We start from the raw sequence: 18408 nt of genomic DNA, 5'->3' as shown, positions 1-18408 counted from the left end.
ATCCTCCCCACTGGAACTATCAGTTTATTCTCTGTTGAATATGTTTCTATTTTATTTGGTTTGGTTTGTTTTTCAGATTCCACATACAAATGAGATCATATAGTCTTTGTCTTTCTCTTTATGACTTATTTCACTTAACATTGGACTTTCTAGGTCTATCCATGTTGTCACAAATCACAGGATTTCATTCTTTTTTATGGCTATGTAATATTCCATTGTGAATATATATATATATATATATCTTCTTTACACATCCATCTACCAATGGACATTTAGGTTGTTTCCATATCTTGGCTATTGTAAATAATGCTGATATAAACACTGGGGAGCATATATATTTTCAAATTAGTGTTTTTGTTTTCTTTGAGTCAATACTCAGAAGTGGAATTACTGGATCATATGGTATTTCTGGTTTTAATTTTAATTCTATGCTGTTTTCCATAGTGGTTGCCCCAATTTATGCTCCCACCAATAGTGCACAAGGGCTCCATTTTCTCTACATCCTTGCCAATACTTGTTACTTATTGTCTTTTAGAAGCTAACCATTACAAGTGTGAGGTAATACCTTATTGTGTCTCTGGTTTGTTTCCCTGATGATTAATGATGTTGAACATCTTTTCACATGTCTGTTTGTCATTCATATGTCTTCTTTGGAAGGACATCCAAAGCCTTCTACAAATGAAATGCAATCCTACCAATACCATTCTGTGGCAGAAGTGGAACAAATAATCCCAAAATTTGTATTCAATCCCAAAAGATCCCAATCCCAAATAACCAAAGCAATCTTGAGAAACAAGAACAAAGCTGGAAGTATCACACTCCCAGATTTCAGACTAAATCACAAGGCTACAGTAATCAAAACAGGATGGTACTGGCACAAAAACAGACACATAAATCAGTGAAACAGATGAGGAAGTCCAAAAATAAACATATTTTTATTAGCCCAATTAATCTAGGACAGAGGAGGCAAGAGTATACAAGGAAAAGACAATATATTCATTAAGTAGTGCTGGAAAAAAAGACAGCTACATGAGAAAGAAAGAAACTAGGCTATTTTTCTTAAACCATGCACAAAAATAAACTCAAAATGGATCAAAGACTTATATTTAGGTCCTTATATTTAGACCATAAAATTCCTTTAAAAAAACATGCAGTACTCTTGGACGCCTTAGCAACATTTGAGGGGGAGGGGAATCTGTTTCTCAAGCAAGGGCAACAAAAGCAAAACTGAACAATTGCGACTACATCAAACTGAAAAGCTTTTGCACAGCAAAAGAAACCATTAATAAAACAGGCAACAAAAAAGGCAACCTTCTAAATGGAAAAAGATTTGTAGATGATGTATCTGACTAAGGGTTAATATTCAAAATACATAAAGAACTCCTACAACTCAACACTAAAACAACAATCTGATTAAAAAATGAGCAGAGGACCTGAATAGTCTGTGTTTTTTTTTTATAGTAGCCATCCTAGTGGGTGTGAGTGCACACTTATTTTTAATGTAGATAGTGGATACCATATTACTGGAAATTTTATAGAAAAAATAAAAATAAACAATTTCTGGAATGGAAAAAGGCAACTGCTTTAAAATGGATGAGAGTCATTCTTCCTTAGATTCATAGAGATAGATTATTGGCTATGAAATCTATCTTTGTTGAGTTAAGGAAAGCTGCATCACTTCTATCTGATTTCAATTATTCTGATAGAGTACTATAATGGCAGCACTGGAGAAAGAGGGAAAGATCTTCAGGGCATATAAGAATGCATCACCAAAAGACACTGTTGCCTGATACAGTATCAAAAATTTTCAGCCTGGTATTTCTGGCAACTCCAATGCAAAGCTCTGACCTCCTGGCAGGGCCTGTGCTGAATTTGGTTAGAATTAATACAGGAGCACTTCACATCTTAAATCCAACTGTTTCTGGTAATAAATTAATACTATTCTTATTGAAAAATAATTTTTATGCCTTCTGAGAGGTGATATTCTAATTTTGATGGGTTTCTCAGTTTATCCCAAGAGTAAGTGATTTCCTTCTTATACATAGTTTCAAACAAATTGAAACTTTAACTACTGAGGAACTGCTGGACATCAACTGGTTCATACTTCTGGAGGATAATTTGACAATATGTATCTAAAGCCTTATGAGATACATAATAATTTGTGACACATTATTATCTTAATGAAATTGTGCAATGAATTTACAAAAATGGAGATTCAAAGATGTTCAAGGATGCTCAAGAGTAGGGACTGGTTAAAAAGTGCATCTGAACATTAGAATCTGTGCAGCCATTAAACACAGTTCTATAGCTTTAGGTTTTATTAACACTATTTTATGCTTTTTATATACTTTTATGCAAGTTCTGTAACATATATTTTATGTACTTTTAGGATAGTGTGTTATTAATATCAAAAAGCATTCATAATATATCAAGTGGTAAAATCAAGGTAGAAAGCCATAATTGTAAGTACAAGGCAGAAAAAAACCATGTGTGTATGAGTGTGTATTACACCATCACTGATATATGTTAAATAAAACTCATTACATGTTAAACTGAATACATACCTACAGAATTACAATTCTCTTCTGCAATTACAGAGGAGAATCACGAAATACACAAATTTACTAATTTTTCTGGATTGAGGTTGAGGTGAATTTCATCTTCTTGTTTATTATCTCTACTTTTCAATTTTCTATAAAAATTTACATACTTGCATCATATAAAATAATAAAAGGAGTGGATAGATGGCCAGAATGCATGCAAGCCATTTCTCAGGTTGATCCACACTGTTTAGCCTTGGTCTCTGAGATTCAGGGCTGACCAACACTACTGAAGATGGCAACCTCCCACCGCCAAAGGGAGCAACAAGCTGAGAGGTTGACATCTGTGCAGGATGGTCCTGATGCTCAGAGAGTTTAGCACCTTAACAGAGCCTTTTTCACTTTCGTTCCAGGAGCTCTGTTGACTAGAGAATTTAATAGTGAAGGAGAAAAAAATGTTGCCTTCTATTTAGAATGCCCTGCTTTCACTCTGCCAAGAGCAGAAAGGTAAAACAGACTTAATTGTGGTCAAGAATTTATTTTAAAAACAATTATTTGCTGGTTCTCAATCCCACAATAATGCTGAAGAATCTAAAAAGCAGTCCATCATCCTACAAAAGAGTTATAGACAGAGATCCCTCGTATGGTATAGCTCTCACCAACCTAGGAAAGCTCTAGTTTGATCTGTGCCATGAAAAAGATGACACTGATTATCATCTACCTACCCAGAAGAATGATTAATTTAAGATAAATAGATGCTGACTTCAGACATACTGACTGCATTTCCCAGATACTATTGCAGCAACACTCCCTCACTTCAGATGTTATGAAGTATTCGGAGGGATCACACTTTTCTACGCATATAACACAAAACATTCAAGATGTAATCTAGCTCTCTGTGTGGTGGATTTGACTTTTATTCCACATCACTTTGCCAACAGAAATCTCTTCTTCCTTAACTTTACTTTTCATAACATAAACTTTTTGTTTTTTTCATTGCCTACCTTAATATTTCATTAAATAAAAATGGCTTAACGTAAAATATAATAGTGAAATACAGTTAATGGCTTAACTGTAAAATATAATAGTGAAATTTGTATAATAGTGAAATTATTATGAAATTAAGTAAACAGAAACTAGCAATCACAACCTGATATTTTTTTTAAATGTTGCAGAGCCTGACTATGCTTTAGCTTTCCCTGGAAAGATTTTTATTTTTTCTACAAATTAGCTTTTCAAAAGTGCAAGTTATAAGTGTAAAGCTGTCTTTAGTCAAAAAAAAAAAAAACTACAGATTTTTAATTTCTTAATTCACAAAGAAAACAGTGAGTTGAGGGCAAAGAGGATGTGCACCAAGCCAGAGATCTGCACTTGGATTCCAATAACATTATGACCAAGAATTTCTCTCCTTTTATGAGGCATAGGGTTTGGAGGATAACCTTATGAAACATGTAAGACTAGCCTGGCTCTCAAATACATCACTAGAAGCAAATTTCTAACAATCAAAAATGAGTTATTGAACCCAGGTCAAACCATTGGCCTCCACCTCTGGAAATTCATTAAACGTTACTTCCCACAACCCTGTGAGCCTGGGCCAAAATAGGTCTTTAGTCAAGAACTAAAGCTTAAAGGTATGCTTTCTTTTTACTGCTGCACTGTCTTATTAAAAAGTTACACACACACAAATGAAATAGATCTTGAATATGAATAGCCAAGTACAATATTTTGTGAAATAGATTACAGATTTTACCTATTAGCAATGGCTAGGCCAGGCTATTTCTCTACCTTGTAAAAAGATTCCCTAAAATTTCCAGATATGATAGTTATCTTATATTTTCTGCTCTTTATGATAAAAACAAAATTATCCTTTCTATCAAACTATAACCAAAAAAGTGTGGCCTCTCTCAAAGTCAAACTGTCCTTAATAAAAAATTATAATCACAAACAAATATAATTATAGCAAGTACAATCAATACTCAAGTGGTTTGGATAAAAAGTTGGTAATTCTAAGGAGAGGGTGATCCAAAGGACCTTAATTTTTTAACCCAAAGCTTATTATTTGAGTCTGAGAATTTTGCCTTTATAGTTATGCTTTTATTAATTCTGTATTAATAGTTGAATTTTTCTGAGCATATCACAACTAAACAGTAGAAGTGGGTTAGCCCGTTGAAAAGTGAAAAGTTTTACATTAATATAAAATATTCAAATAGAAATCATAATTATTTCTACTAACTAGATCATTTAGTTAGAAGACCTTCTTACTTCAGCTATAATTGCATCAAATGTGATACATAGAACCTTTTGAGGCTAGACGAGAGACAAGATGATCATTTATCCATATTTCATTCAGCACACAAAGTCCCAGAGTCCAAGATAGCTTTCCCCAGGAACTCTCCTAGAATAGGTATTCATATCAGAAAGGTTTTTCCATGAGGTCGATGGTGGTAGATATGTAGCTGAGAGGTGCCTGTCAGAGAGACAAGAAACTAGGGTGACAGATGAGGCATGGACCAGAAAGGCATTCATGCATCTCTAGCAGATGCCAGCACTGGAGACTGATGATGGACGACCAGATGCCAACATTTCCCCACTGCGATGCTACTGCAGATCCTAGAAATTTGTCCTCCCAAATGATATCACTCTCATATATGTTTATTCTAATTCACTTCACAAAAACGTGACTGTACATTATGATTACATATAGTCAAACAATGGTACTTAGAATCACACGAGGCTGTGAAATGTCCACAACTACTCATATTAGTGGGTGTGGATTCTAAAGAAATATGGAATTTCCCTGAATAAGAAAGGGCAAGAGGGCTTTAAATTTAGTGTAGGCTGGAAAGGTTGCAGAATAATAAAGGCTTGTATAAATAAAGGAAAATTCTGTTTAGATACCTAGGACATAGCGAATCTTTTAAAATATTTCACTATATTGTTCTTACCTATTGCTGTTCTGGATACATGAAATAAAAATGACAGTTACTTAGGCTTGGATTGACATTGCTCTTAATTTAAAAAGAAATATATTCCAAAGTTTTAAATTATAACCTAAATCTTCATTACCTATATAGAATGCAATATTTTAGTTGGCATTTCTGACTCTAAAATTTGGCCTTCCTAAACATCCTGAATATAGTTATTCAAACCTTTCAGGAGCACCTGGGTGGTTCAGTGGTTGAGTGTCTGCCTTTGGCTCAGGTCATGACCCCAGGGTCCTGAGATCGAATCCCACATCACCCCACAGGCAGCCTGCTTCTCTCTCTGCCTATGTCTTTGCCTCTCTCTGTGTGTTTCTCATGAATAAATAAATAAAATATTTTTAAAAAATAAAATAAAACCATTCAATGCAGCATCTGTCATATTACTTCCCTTGTAAAAACATCTCATGGCAACAAACAAAATACAGACTCCTGTTACTGTTTTTTGAATAGTTCTCACACCACTTTACTTATTGAAACATCTATCACACTTCCTAAAAAGTAATTTCGTAAGAAATATCATCTCGCTGTTTCAGTATTTTATGTACATCTGTTTTTGTCAACGGTGATATAAGGTAAGTAACTTGATGGCAGTAATATCAATTGACCTCTTTGTGTCACATTTCCTTAACTGAAAAAGGAATGTTATGTCGGTAGAGCCAAGCTGCCTTCCAACCCTAAGCTTCTTTTAGTTCAATTTTCTCCATTCTGCACAGCGCATTGATCAAGATTAAACCAAAAGCAAGCACTAAAATAGAAACTGGCTTATTGATGATGTGTTTTAGCATAACAGATTATGTGAACCAAAGTGGATGCTTGCACTGGCATAAGAAGTTACTACTCCAACCATAATTACTTCTGTATGTGTAAGGCAATTTTGCTATTATAACTCAAAAATTGTTTAAATCATGAAGAAACTAAATTAAGGTTTAGTTGTGTTTGTATCACATGACATAATGTGCATCAGTTGTTAGTAAATCCTATGTCTTTAGAGCTCTTCTGTTCACTACAGCACCACAAAATACATTTGATAAAAGAGGAAAAATAAACATGATCCAGAGTTCAGTGCTATTTGTTGTCTCCAAAATCTCTGTTTAAAATGGACGATCTGTTTAGAACTGATGATTCAAAGCTTACAATAGCATTCCATTTTCAGACTCCACCTTCCTGGCCGGACACAATGGTAGTTTAGAAACAACAACAACAACAACAACAACAACAAAACAACAACACAGTAAGCTAGTTTTTAATAGAGAAAAACCTAGGATCACTATAGGATAATTGCCCTATAATTTTCTTCCTCTATAATTTACTATCAGAATGCTTTCATTCTTACTGCCAAATGTTTTGGAGGAGCGGTCTACTCCTTGACCACTTATTCTATATTGACTCAACTCAACAATTGCACCCTGGGTTCCCTCAATCATTTTACTGAATCCTCTTTTTTTTCTTTTATAAGTCTCCAGGAAACTCATCATTGCCAATAGTAGAAGGTCACCTCAGTTCTTAAGGTTTTTTTTTTTTTTTTACCTCTCTTTAGAATTTTACCACTATCACCCGCTTTTAAAACTCTTATCTACCTACTTTCATGGCCCTGTGTTTCCTTAGTTCTCCATCTGTCTCTGATGTTCTGTTGCCTCTTTCATTGGTTCTCATTTGCCCACTTCTTTTTAAGATTGATTGATTGATTTGAGAAAGAGAGAGTGAATATAAGAGACAGCATGAGCAAGGAGGGGGGATAGAGGGAGAAACAGACGCCCCACAGAGCAGGGAGCCCGTCGTGTTCCCACTTCCTAAAATCAAGTGTTCCACATGGTATTCTCTCCACCTTCTCCTTTCCTGTCATTATCTCACAAGCACATTGGTTTGCGTGGTTTCAACTTTTTCCTCAGTGCAGATGACGATCAAATTTGCATCATGATCCTGATGTTTCGAGATCTCCAGATTCCTAAATGCTTTTATACTTGGATGTTCCTATGGCAAGTCCACTTCAACATAACAGTTACAAACTGTTCTTCCCAACTCTAGGCTTTCTCTTTTATCCTCCATCTGTATTTTAAAAATCTAAATCCTTCCAGCTACTGACATTCAAATCCACAAGTCATCTCTAAATCTTTCCACAGCTCACTTCACACATCCAGTTGACCAAATCATATTTACCTTGGTCAAGACTTGCATATATTCCTCAATCTTAGCAACTGCCAAAATCTTCAAAGATCCATCTTTTTCTCAGTGATAGGTTTTAGGCTAGTCATACAAAGATGATCTCACTTCATGAAAGGTTTTTCTGAACTAAAGCTCCTGGACTGTGTCTTTATAACAGCTCCACCTTTCATCTTAATGTCTTCCTATTTTTAATCTCAATTGGCAAGCCCAAACATCCCTGAGTGTCGAGCCTCCTTGCTCACATTGGTCTGGCATCTGCCCTTTCACAAGTTCTACCCCTCAGCAGGCTCTCAAACTAGACTAGCCCAGACCACAAATAGAGCAACATATGTACTACCTTTTGCCAAACCAGTATCACAGCCTGTTGGGTTTTTTAATGTTATTTTTTTCTGAATAGAACAGTAACAGAGACATGCTTAGAAAATTTTTAAAAAGCAAAACAAATATCACCACCAAATTCCACCAATTTTAGGGGTCATTTTGAGAGAGAGAAAGAGAGCATGTGGGCAGAAGGTGTGGGGGGGCAGCAAGGTGGAGCAGATGGAGAGAGAATCTTAGGCAGGCTGCATACCCAGCACAGAGCCTGATGCAGGGACTGTTCTCAGGATCTCGAGATCATGACCGGAGCCTAAATCAAAAGTAGGATGCTTAACCGACTGAGCCACCCAACCACCCCCAGCTCCCAGCTGCATAACTCTTAAAAGTGTTCTGGTTACCTCCAGGATTTCTTGTCCCTAACTTCTCTACCCATCATGGGCAACTTTATAAAACACAGTTATGATTACAGGCGCTCAAAAAATCCCCGGGAATCTCTATCATCCACAGAGTAATACTTATACCTCTGTGCAGATATCCAAGTCCTCCACAAACTAGTTGCAACTTCCATTTTCTCTTTCTCCCATGTCTTTCCCCTACTCACCTTCCAGCCTGGGCTAGCAATTCTACTCTGGGTTACACTTGGGTATCACCTGGAAAGGCTTTCACAAACACATACGCTAGAGTTGCTTTCCACACTAATTAAATAAGAACCAGGAGCTGGCTTCTTTTTTAATTCTCCACCAGATGATTCTAATAGATAGCCAGCATTTAAATCACCACCTGCCAGCCCATTCTTCCTTAAAGTGAAATAGGTGGAGGCACTGGGAGAGCACTTGTTAAAAATGCAAATTCTTGGACCACATTTTAAGCGGTCTCACACTTTTGGAGGCTAGAGACCAGGAATCTCCAGTTTAACAAACCTGCAGATTCTATAGTTTGAGAACTACACTCTACTTAAATAAGACCACTGCCGTTTCCTCAAGTGCCACATTTCCCAGCTCTGCAATATGTGCCTTCTGCTCTTCATGCTTCTCGTTTACAGAGTCTGTTCTGTATCTTCCCTCGCCCCCATCCCCTCCCTGTCCTACCCCAAATCATATCTTTTCTTATGCCCAATTTAAATGCTAGTTCTTTCAGTCCAACATTTCATTGTTCCAACATTTTTTTCCCATGTTCATTGTTTATGCTCTTATTGTATTTCTTCTCTCCAGCTCTATACTAAACATAATTGTGTAGACTTTCAAATCTACTAATAGAATTGACTTTTTCATGTGCAGATACAATATCTGATTTACAAGATTATCTTCAGAGTGTCTGGCACATTTTTCTACAAATACTAGACATATGTTAAATGCTTGAATTGAATAGCAAAGTATTTTTAGCCCATGCTCTCCTTGATAAATAATTACCATACATTGCTCCACAGTGGTTTTGATAAGGAGAAGCCATGCTGAAGAGGGTGATCTACTTTTTTTTTAATAAATCTTCAAATATCTAGTGATTTGATACTAAACTTTTTTTTCTCTGCTAAATCAAGCATATATTGTCTACCTAATAGTTTAAGCATGTGATCCTAGTAAAAGGCTCCTCCACACAAGTTGTCAGCCATTTACTTAGTACAAATGATTTAGATATACCAAACCAGACAGAAAGTTAGTGGAAATGATTTAGAGTTTCCTGTTTTTTTTCCAGTATATGAACACCAGCGAAAGGTTAAAGTAAGATCTGGTATTCCAAGTAGAAAACAAGTCATTCAGTTGCACATCCTTGCAATCTAAAGAAATGAATTCAAGAAACATTCACAAAGCCACTTCCCAGCTCTGTTCCCCTGAAGACCATGCCTGAATAAAAGCTCTTTCATTAAGCTTTCCAAAAAACTAGACACCCTTTCTATCTTGCTTCTAAAGCACTGACCATCATTCACATTGTATTTATGATGTTTTCCCCTGCCCTATAGTCATTCATGGATATCTCAACACCCATTACTAGACTTTCAACTCCCCAAATTAGGGACCAGGTATCTTCCATGTTTGCGTTTCTTACAATGCACATGATACGACCTGGCTCACCAAAGGTGTACAGAAATCTGAGATGAATGAGAGAATAAAGACAGTAAATCAATTTTGAATTACAAGTATGAGGTAAGAGTTTTCAATTTCCTTTATCCAAACCACAAGGTATCCTCCATTTCCAGAAAAATTGCTCTGTCATAAAGAAGCAAAGAATGCCATGTGGGCATGGACACAAAGGGAATAATTTATCTGCTCTTTACCCTAGGTAGACAGAGTGATAAGGCTGCTGAGAGCATGTCTGAACCAATGTGTAAAGCACTTAAATAACCCATGCTTTAGTTTCCTCTTCTACTGATCGTGGGTAAAATTTTTGTTGACCTTATAGGACTGTTGTGAAGATTAAATTAATTAATATGTGTAAAAGCATCTAGCATAGGGCATATGGTAAATAACCAATCAATGGTATTTAATCTTTTTAATCCTTTCTTTCTGCTTTAAAAAGATAACACAGGGAGTCTGTTATTCAGAAACATCTGGTTCCAGAAAATAAAACAGAGCATATAGTATATAGTAAATAGCAAGATGGGTGCTTGACACGAGTCCAAATACATGCTGCATACTTATATGAGATGTTGGACAACAAGAGCGTCAGATAGGTAGAAAATCTGAAAGAAGACTCCTCAACATTGTAGGTTCCCACTCAGGTTCTGTCACTTGTCCATTGTTTGAACTCGGTTATCTAATAGATCACACGGGGAGAACAAACACCTATCTTTCTTTTTTTTATTTTAAAAATATTTTTATTTATTTATTCATGACACACACACACAGAGGCAGAGACACAGGCAGAAGGAGAAGCAGGCCTCCTGCAAGGAGCCTGATATGAGACTCGAACCCAGATCCCAGGATCACACCCTGAGCCAAAGGCAGACAACCCCTGAACCACCCAGGTATCCCCACCTATCTCTTTCTATTCTGTGCGATGAATAGAGGAGTTCTGTTTAAGTTGCCACCTGAAGATAAATAACTGTCCCTTAATCAATGGAACACAGGACTGTGGCATCTGAAAATTCAAATGTTGAGTATCCACCAAAAGGAGCTTGTACAATTATCATTACATGTACAGCAAAACACACACACACACACACACACAGTCCAAACTGTGTGTTTCTATTCCTATCTGCTCAAAACTTTACTCTTGACTGAAGAGTATGGTTGATGAAAGGCAAGAAAAAAGATAAGCTGCCTTTAAATGTGACATGACCATGAAACAAAATCGTAAAAGCAACAACTAAACATGTATTGAGAGATAGAAAGATACATGGGGAAGATATAGGTCAAACTATTATCTATGATGGTAAAAACTACTGATTCGAAATGTATTCAGTTGAACTGCATGAAACTAAGAAATATACAGAATTGTTGAATCATATTACACACCTGAAACTAATATAACAGTGTAAATTGCACTGGAATAAAAAATTAAAACATGAAATAGTTGTCAATATCAGTTTTTAACTTATAGAAATGACAATTTCATATGTTCCAAGGCAATACTAATTACGATATCATCACTCTTTTGAAGAAAGAAGAGCTCAGTGATATTTTGCAAGGTTTACATGGGGAATTATAATGATGAAAGATTGTCATTTTTCTATTAGGTTTATATTGGAGGAACCAAGGTATATGAAAGAGAAGGGAAATAATGCACATGCAGAGATAAATCACAACTGAGCTCCCTTTTATAGGGGCAAAAAGATAGAAAAATTGCACTATAAGTAAGAACAGTGTCAGGAAGAAGAAACTCATATCTATATATAAAATGCTAAATTTAAATTTGTGCATTCAAAAAGGGTTTCCGAGAAGCAATGCCCTATAAAGTCTCCCACTGACTTTGAGCAAAGTCAATATTAGGTTACCAAACCCTATAGCTGCATGTCCCCATCTTCTCTGTTATAACCCATCATTGTGCAATGAAAGTAAGTGCCAGGAACTGCTATGGACCTGGGAAGGGGAGAAGTGCCCTCTCCTAGCATTCTATGGAGGGGAGATAAACAGGAAGGACTTCATAAAATAAGTAGTTCCTGAACTTTACAAAGCAGATGTGTAATAGGTCTTCAAGTTTCATGCTCTCAGCTGGACAAGTGAGGTGCAAAAACACTGAGGACAGGAGATTCTGATTATAATCCAAATAAAGAGCAATAACTGTAAAGAAATCAAGAATCCTCAATACATTTCAAAGTAAAAAGACCTAGTGACAGAATAGAGTTGAGAGATAACATATAGGGAAAGATATAGACCAAGGATGTTGGTGTAGGAGATAAGTGAAAAATGTGTAACTGTGACACAAATGATGTGCTTGTAAGGGAAATATACAGAAAATCATAGTTAAAATGCTGGCATTTTAAATTGAAAAGGTAGAGGTACATCCAAGAAAAAGAGTTATAAATAGGATTACAATTTAGGAGTCCTCTATGCAGAAAAATACTGGGATGGCAAGTTAGTCTTTTCTTCTTTGTCAACATAAACTAACAGTATCTGCTTTGAGCCTTAGACTGAGAGAGTCCAAGTCCATGGCTGGCCTCAGCAGGGAAGCCTTCATGATTAATCAGCAAGGTCAGTCATTAAGTTTGGAGGTGAGAGTGACATCAAGGACCAGTCACCTGCCCTCACAAAAGATGGTGCTAAACTACTTGGGCACAGAGGGAGAATAAGAGATCTGTACGATGAGCACAGAGCCTCAGCTTTACCCAGAGCTAAGTGTGAGAGGGAAAGGAACAAGGCCATAAATAGAGATTTGGGAAGAAATTCAGGCAGGTCCAGAGTCACAGAAACCAATGGAGGAAAGAAGGCGGTTGTGGTCAACAGAATCACATTCTGCAAAGCAAGAAGAATGAGACTGAGAACAAGCCCTAGACTAAGCAGTGACAAGTTCCTGTATGCTTTGGGAAAGACTATCATTCCAGAGAGTGATGAAGTGAACCCCATGAGAAATTACTCAGTTTTTATGTACCACACAATTAAGGAATTATTAAGTCATATCTCAGCCTCCACTTTTTGGGATAACTCATTACTGTATATCATTAAAACCAGATCATAAGTTTGAATAACACAAATCTTGGTCAGGGACTGCTGTAAGGTTTACTTTTTAAAGATTGAATAAGGGTGTTTTCTAATCTTGTTCTAAAATTATGGTTACAGCTCACATGAATGCCATTTTAAGGTATGGTATTATTTATTTTTATTATAAAAACTAACTTAAATTTACATTAAATTAAGAAAACCTCATAGAAGAATTTAAAAACGATTCATCTATTTATTTGAGAGAGAGAGTGAGAGTACAAAGAGGGAGAAGGAGAAGCAGACTGCCCTCTAAGCAGAGAGCTTGATCCCAGGAACCCGGGAACACAACCTGAACTGAATGCAGATGCCCAACCAACTGAGCCCTCCACGTGCCCCATAGAAGAATTTTCTTAAAACAGAGTCACCATTACACAGAATCTGACATGTGCTTTTAAAGTATTTAATTAATGCATCAATACTCCACTGTCCTAGGTGGACTAGAGAGGCTGCTGAAAGGACATTTGAATTGTGTGCAAGGTATGTAACTACTCCATGCTTTAGTCTCCTCTTCCATAAACTGTGGACAAAAAGAAAAAAGAAAAGAGTATGATGTTTAGGTCAACCATCTGTCTGACTTACAAAGGCCCCAGGCTACAAATAAGCCATTCCACAAAAGAAGCCCTCATTTCTCTACTGTGATGTTGAGGTATCTGTTGAGTGATATCCTCATTAAATTAAGAAATGGCACTTGCCCTCGTGTGCTGCCCTTTAACACCACTGACATCCTGATTCACGAGGGCACCATGGAAACAAGAATAGAACACACAGGACAACTGGCAGGACCCAGGACACTGGCAGTTGGAAAACTGATGGAGGATAAGTGGAACCTCGAGGACAGGTAAAAGCAAGAAAAACTTGAAGAAGGAGAGAAATGTTAAGGTGACCTGGAGGAAACAAAAAGAAATTTGTAAGAAGAGTAAGTTAAAAGTAACAGAATTTATTATCTGATACCCACAACAACAAAAGGAAGGAAAAAGAGCCACTTCTGATGTTTGTTGATAGGAAAAAAAAAAATCAAAATTAGTTATTCCAAAATTTTACTCTTATTAATAACAGTATTATAACAAGCCACAGTATTAACTTTTTGTATACTGAGTAAAGATTAAGTAAGCCAATTAGGACTTGAGAATTCCCCAGATTTTAAAAAATTAGTTGGCCAGTTAAAATTTTTAAAAAGGAGGAATTACCATGAAAATATCACTTTTTTAAAAATTGACAAATCAAGGACAATCTGTAATTAGTTACATATATAAAAAGACATTTTAATGTGATGCCAATGCTACGGTGAGTGACTGTTAGCAGATACATTCCTGTGTGCGTATGTGTATGGGTGCATATGTGTGTGCACACGCATGCACAGGCACACGTGTGATTCAAGAAAGGGAGCTGAGAAAAAATTTACTATAAGTTGAAGGAGAAAATAATAATGCAAACAAAAACAGAGTTAACCTGCTCTATAGTATGTTCTTTCTTCTCCCCACTTGCCAGTGTATTAGAATGTTTTTCTATGATGTGAATGTTATTTTGTTGTAAACTTTTAAACAATCTCTATAATTTGAATCTTGTTTTAGCATTCTCTTGTATTTCAAAGACGGTATTGTTGATAATACTGGGAAGGGATTTTGCTAGGCTATTATTATTCACTAGTATTTGACAAAATAGTAACTTTTTTTTTTTTTTTTTTTTTTTTTGGGTAAGAAGAAATACAAGAGTTCACCCCTGAAGAGATGTCCTTATAATGTAAACATTGTGATGGGCTAAAACTGAAGTCATCTGGAAGAACAAATAGGACCCATCATGGCTTTCCCAGGCCATATCCAAAAGACCAACAAAAGGACTTTTCCAGTGGAATCACTTCTAATGCCACAAATTCCACGTGGTAATTACTTTCATCTTCAGGAAGAGAAGCAAAGACTACAGCTAAAGAAATTCCTTCTTCATAGGATGTTTCTAGTGGCCACAATAACAGCGAATACAGAAAAAAAAGATATTTCTGACTATTATGAGCAAGTGTTTCAGTCAATTTTAAAACATCACCTAGGAGAAGCAGTGACAGGGTTTTTGCTTGTATATCCTACTTCTATTCTGCATATCCTTGAGACCTCCAGTGGTACCCTTTACCGAATTCTTTTAGATTATCTTAACCATAAACAGAATGAAACAGAATTTTTTATCCAAGGAATGAAAATTATAGTTGCATCCCATAACATCCCAACAAGACTTTTCATGCAATGGCATGTTTCAGTAATGAAAGTTCCAGTCATGTATCTTGATGATGTGACACAGACACAGTCCCTAGAGGAGGTCATCACAGAGTTTCTCACTCAGACTCATAAACTGGCACTCCACCTTTTAAAGACTGTTAAAGTGGGTGCTAAAGGACCAGGGGATAACTTGCACCAAATTGCACCTGAACTGCTCATCCCAGAACAAATAATAAAGTACTTGTGCAAATCTGAACAATTCATGGATCCAGAAACTTTCATAGACATGTATAATAAGCCCATACATGTCACTTTGGATTCTGATGTGATATGGCCTGCTCCCACCTATTTCTAGGATTGAGAGAGATGTGGTCGATGTGGTCCAATCTCTCAAGGAATTGATGCTACTTAAAGAAAAGGAAAGTATTTCTAAAGCTACTTCTCTCTTTCAAAAAGAAAGGACCAGACCACCACAATAGACACGAAGGTAACGTATTAATCTTTCCAGAGTATGTTGAGCTAAATTTGAAAATTAATGTTTATTCTGATATTAAGTTTGAAATATTTTAATAGGCGTAGGGGTTTAGTAAGTTAACAATTGTTCAAATGTTAACATCATTTTGGTGAAATGGCTTAATTTTTTTAAGGAAAAGTATAGATGATAAAGGACATACTCAGATTCAGATTCTCATTCATTCTTTCAACAATGGTCAATGAGCAGCTGCCACCACATAGAATCAAATTTCAGGAAAAAAACACTTTGTTTTCAGAATATAAAATTTAGTGGAAAAATACCATCACTGAGTTGCTTGCATCCTGCGTTTAGAGTCAAGTAAGTGTAAAAGTAAATATATGCAATGATATATGACATGATATGATCATTATTAGTTAGCAGTATGTAAGGGATAATCTTTATATGATTCCTGAATTCAGAAAACAAACCTAAACTTTGAAATTAGTTCCAAGGCTCATCTATTCTGAACTATACAATCAAGAATGTTGAGGTTATTATAAAGCTGAACACCACAGAAGCTTTGTGAGACAACAGGAAATTGCACTGTCAGAAGGCACTATATTCTTTCATGCAAAATCATTTTTTGAACACTTCATATGACAGACATTTGCCAGATGCTAGAGATATGGCAGGGTACACAGAAAACATAATTCATGCTCACTTATAAAACATTTATAAATGATCCCACATAAGATATACAAATTGTTTTTTTTTCTTTTTTTTCTAAAGATTTTATTTATTTATTATGAGAGACACAGAGAGAGAGGCAGAGACACAGAGGGAGAAGCAGGCTCCAAGCAGGGAGCCCGATGTGGGACTCGATTCTGGGACTCCAAAATCACGCCCTGGGCCAGAAGGCAGACGCTTAACCACTGAGCCACCCAGGCGTCCCAGTTATGTTTTTTCAATTTACTTCCTATGAAGCAAATAATGATATGCAACTTCTGTATGACCTATTTTAAGTTGCTCTATCTTTTTCTTCACCTAGGATCAATGCTCTTATGCATCATTTAAAATTGAATAGTTTGTTCAAACTATTAAGTGGCATTACTACCTTGATGACTTCAGTGATATCCAAAACTATTGCAATATCTCATGAAACAGATTTAGTAGAAGAAATACTGTGTATCATTTTACTTTATTATTTGATGTGCAGTCTCTTTAGGGGAAAAAAAGCAATCCCAGTATACAACCCAAATTTGTCATGTGCAGATAATTTGTCATCACTTGTTTCATGTCAAAATCCGATTTCAGGAAAGAGTGCTTCTATTTTTAAATTTTGTATTATAGATCTAGATAGAGAATGGCATTTTTCACTCTTAGCTGAATTTGAAGTTCTGTTCATTTAAATTTAGTAACAGAAAGAGTATATTTGAGATAAAACATGAAGTAACTCTTCTGGTCAAGAAAGAGTATGTAACTTACAAATATTTTATCAATTTAGTAAATATTAAACACTTAGTATTCATCAGGATTGTACTATTTACTCTGAAATGAGAAATAGGCAAAGGCACCCATCTACTGAGGATAAATATTCAGCAACAAAATGAGTGGAAGTAAAAGTAAATGCTTTCCAGGCAAAAAGAAAAAAAAAATGCCTTAGAGAAAAGACTCCTGAATGTAAGGAGAGGTTGGGAAGTGCAATAAAAGTGGAGTTTACAAGTAAAACTATATATTTATATATATATAAGTACGGCATATTTTCCAAAAAATGGCGATGGCACTATATCACATCCCACGTGCTCTTCTTACAATGTGACCTTAACATTCCTGCATGTCACAGTTGGCTTCTAAACCCCCTCCCCTCAAAATAAAGGAGACTTTCGCAATTGCCTTAACCAACAGACTACAACAGAAGTGATCTCATGTGACCCCCAAAGCTCGATCCTAAAAATGCTATGTATTTTACCATGATCATCTCAATGCTAGCTCTTGGAACTTTCTAAAAATATGCTGTGAGCAATCCAAGTGGTTTTCCAGAGGACATCCCCAGTCAAGGTCCCGGCCAATAGCCAGTTTCACCCCTAGACACGTGAGTGAGTGAACCTTCAGGTGATTCCAGACTCTAGGCTTCCAGTCAACCCTGGATTTCAAGCCAGCCCAACTGACACTGTGTGGAGTGATAGCGATGGCGTGTTCCCACTGAGCCCTGTCCAAATTGCAGGTCTGTGAACAAGATAAATGACTGTTGTAAAATTTAAACCATTACGTTTTGGGTGGGTGATTATAATAGTCTGGAACAATAATATATATGTAGTAGGAATATGTAGTAGGAATAATTTTATATCCTATATATATTTTTTTTTTGGTTGGTGGAATTACAGGACTTTATTTATTTATTATTTTAATTATAGGACTTTTAAAATCTCTTTTTAGCTTAACAATTTGTGTTACATATTCTACAATGGACATCTATTACTTTTGTAGTAAAAAGTCATTGTTTTTTTTTTAAGACATAACCACCAAGCAACTCAGCATTATCTACATGGTGGACTGTCGATGGCCATTTTTACAGTGTTGCAGATTATTTAATAACATGAAGAAAAGTTT

General features: G+C 36.0%; 2 protein-coding genes across 2 annotated transcripts in view; one reads left to right on the top strand and one right to left on the bottom strand.

Moving 5' to 3' along the window:
* ZNF804B (zinc finger protein 804B) overlaps window positions 1-18408 on the bottom strand; it is a 496855-nt gene that overhangs the window by 449304 nt on the left and 29143 nt on the right. The window lies entirely within an intron of this gene.
* On the top strand, window positions 14938-15699 carry TEX47 (testis expressed 47). The gene has a single exon (XM_055307514.1). It carries the CDS (start codon window positions 14938-14940, stop codon window positions 15697-15699), a length of 762 nt encoding a protein of 253 aa, XP_055163489.1.

Source organism: Nyctereutes procyonoides, unplaced genomic scaffold (assembly GCF_905146905.1).
Source record: "Nyctereutes procyonoides isolate TBG_1078 unplaced genomic scaffold, NYPRO_anot_genome, whole genome shotgun sequence".
Taxonomy (NCBI): domain Eukaryota; kingdom Metazoa; phylum Chordata; class Mammalia; order Carnivora; family Canidae; genus Nyctereutes; species Nyctereutes procyonoides.
This window is presented reverse-complemented; position numbering and strand designations above follow the sequence as displayed.

What these genes read in the sequence shown, in the direction of transcription:
- TEX47 (XM_055307514.1), top strand. Translation starts at nt 14,938, where the DNA reads ATGGCTTTCCCAGGCCATATCCAAAAGACCAACAAAAGGACTTTTCCA.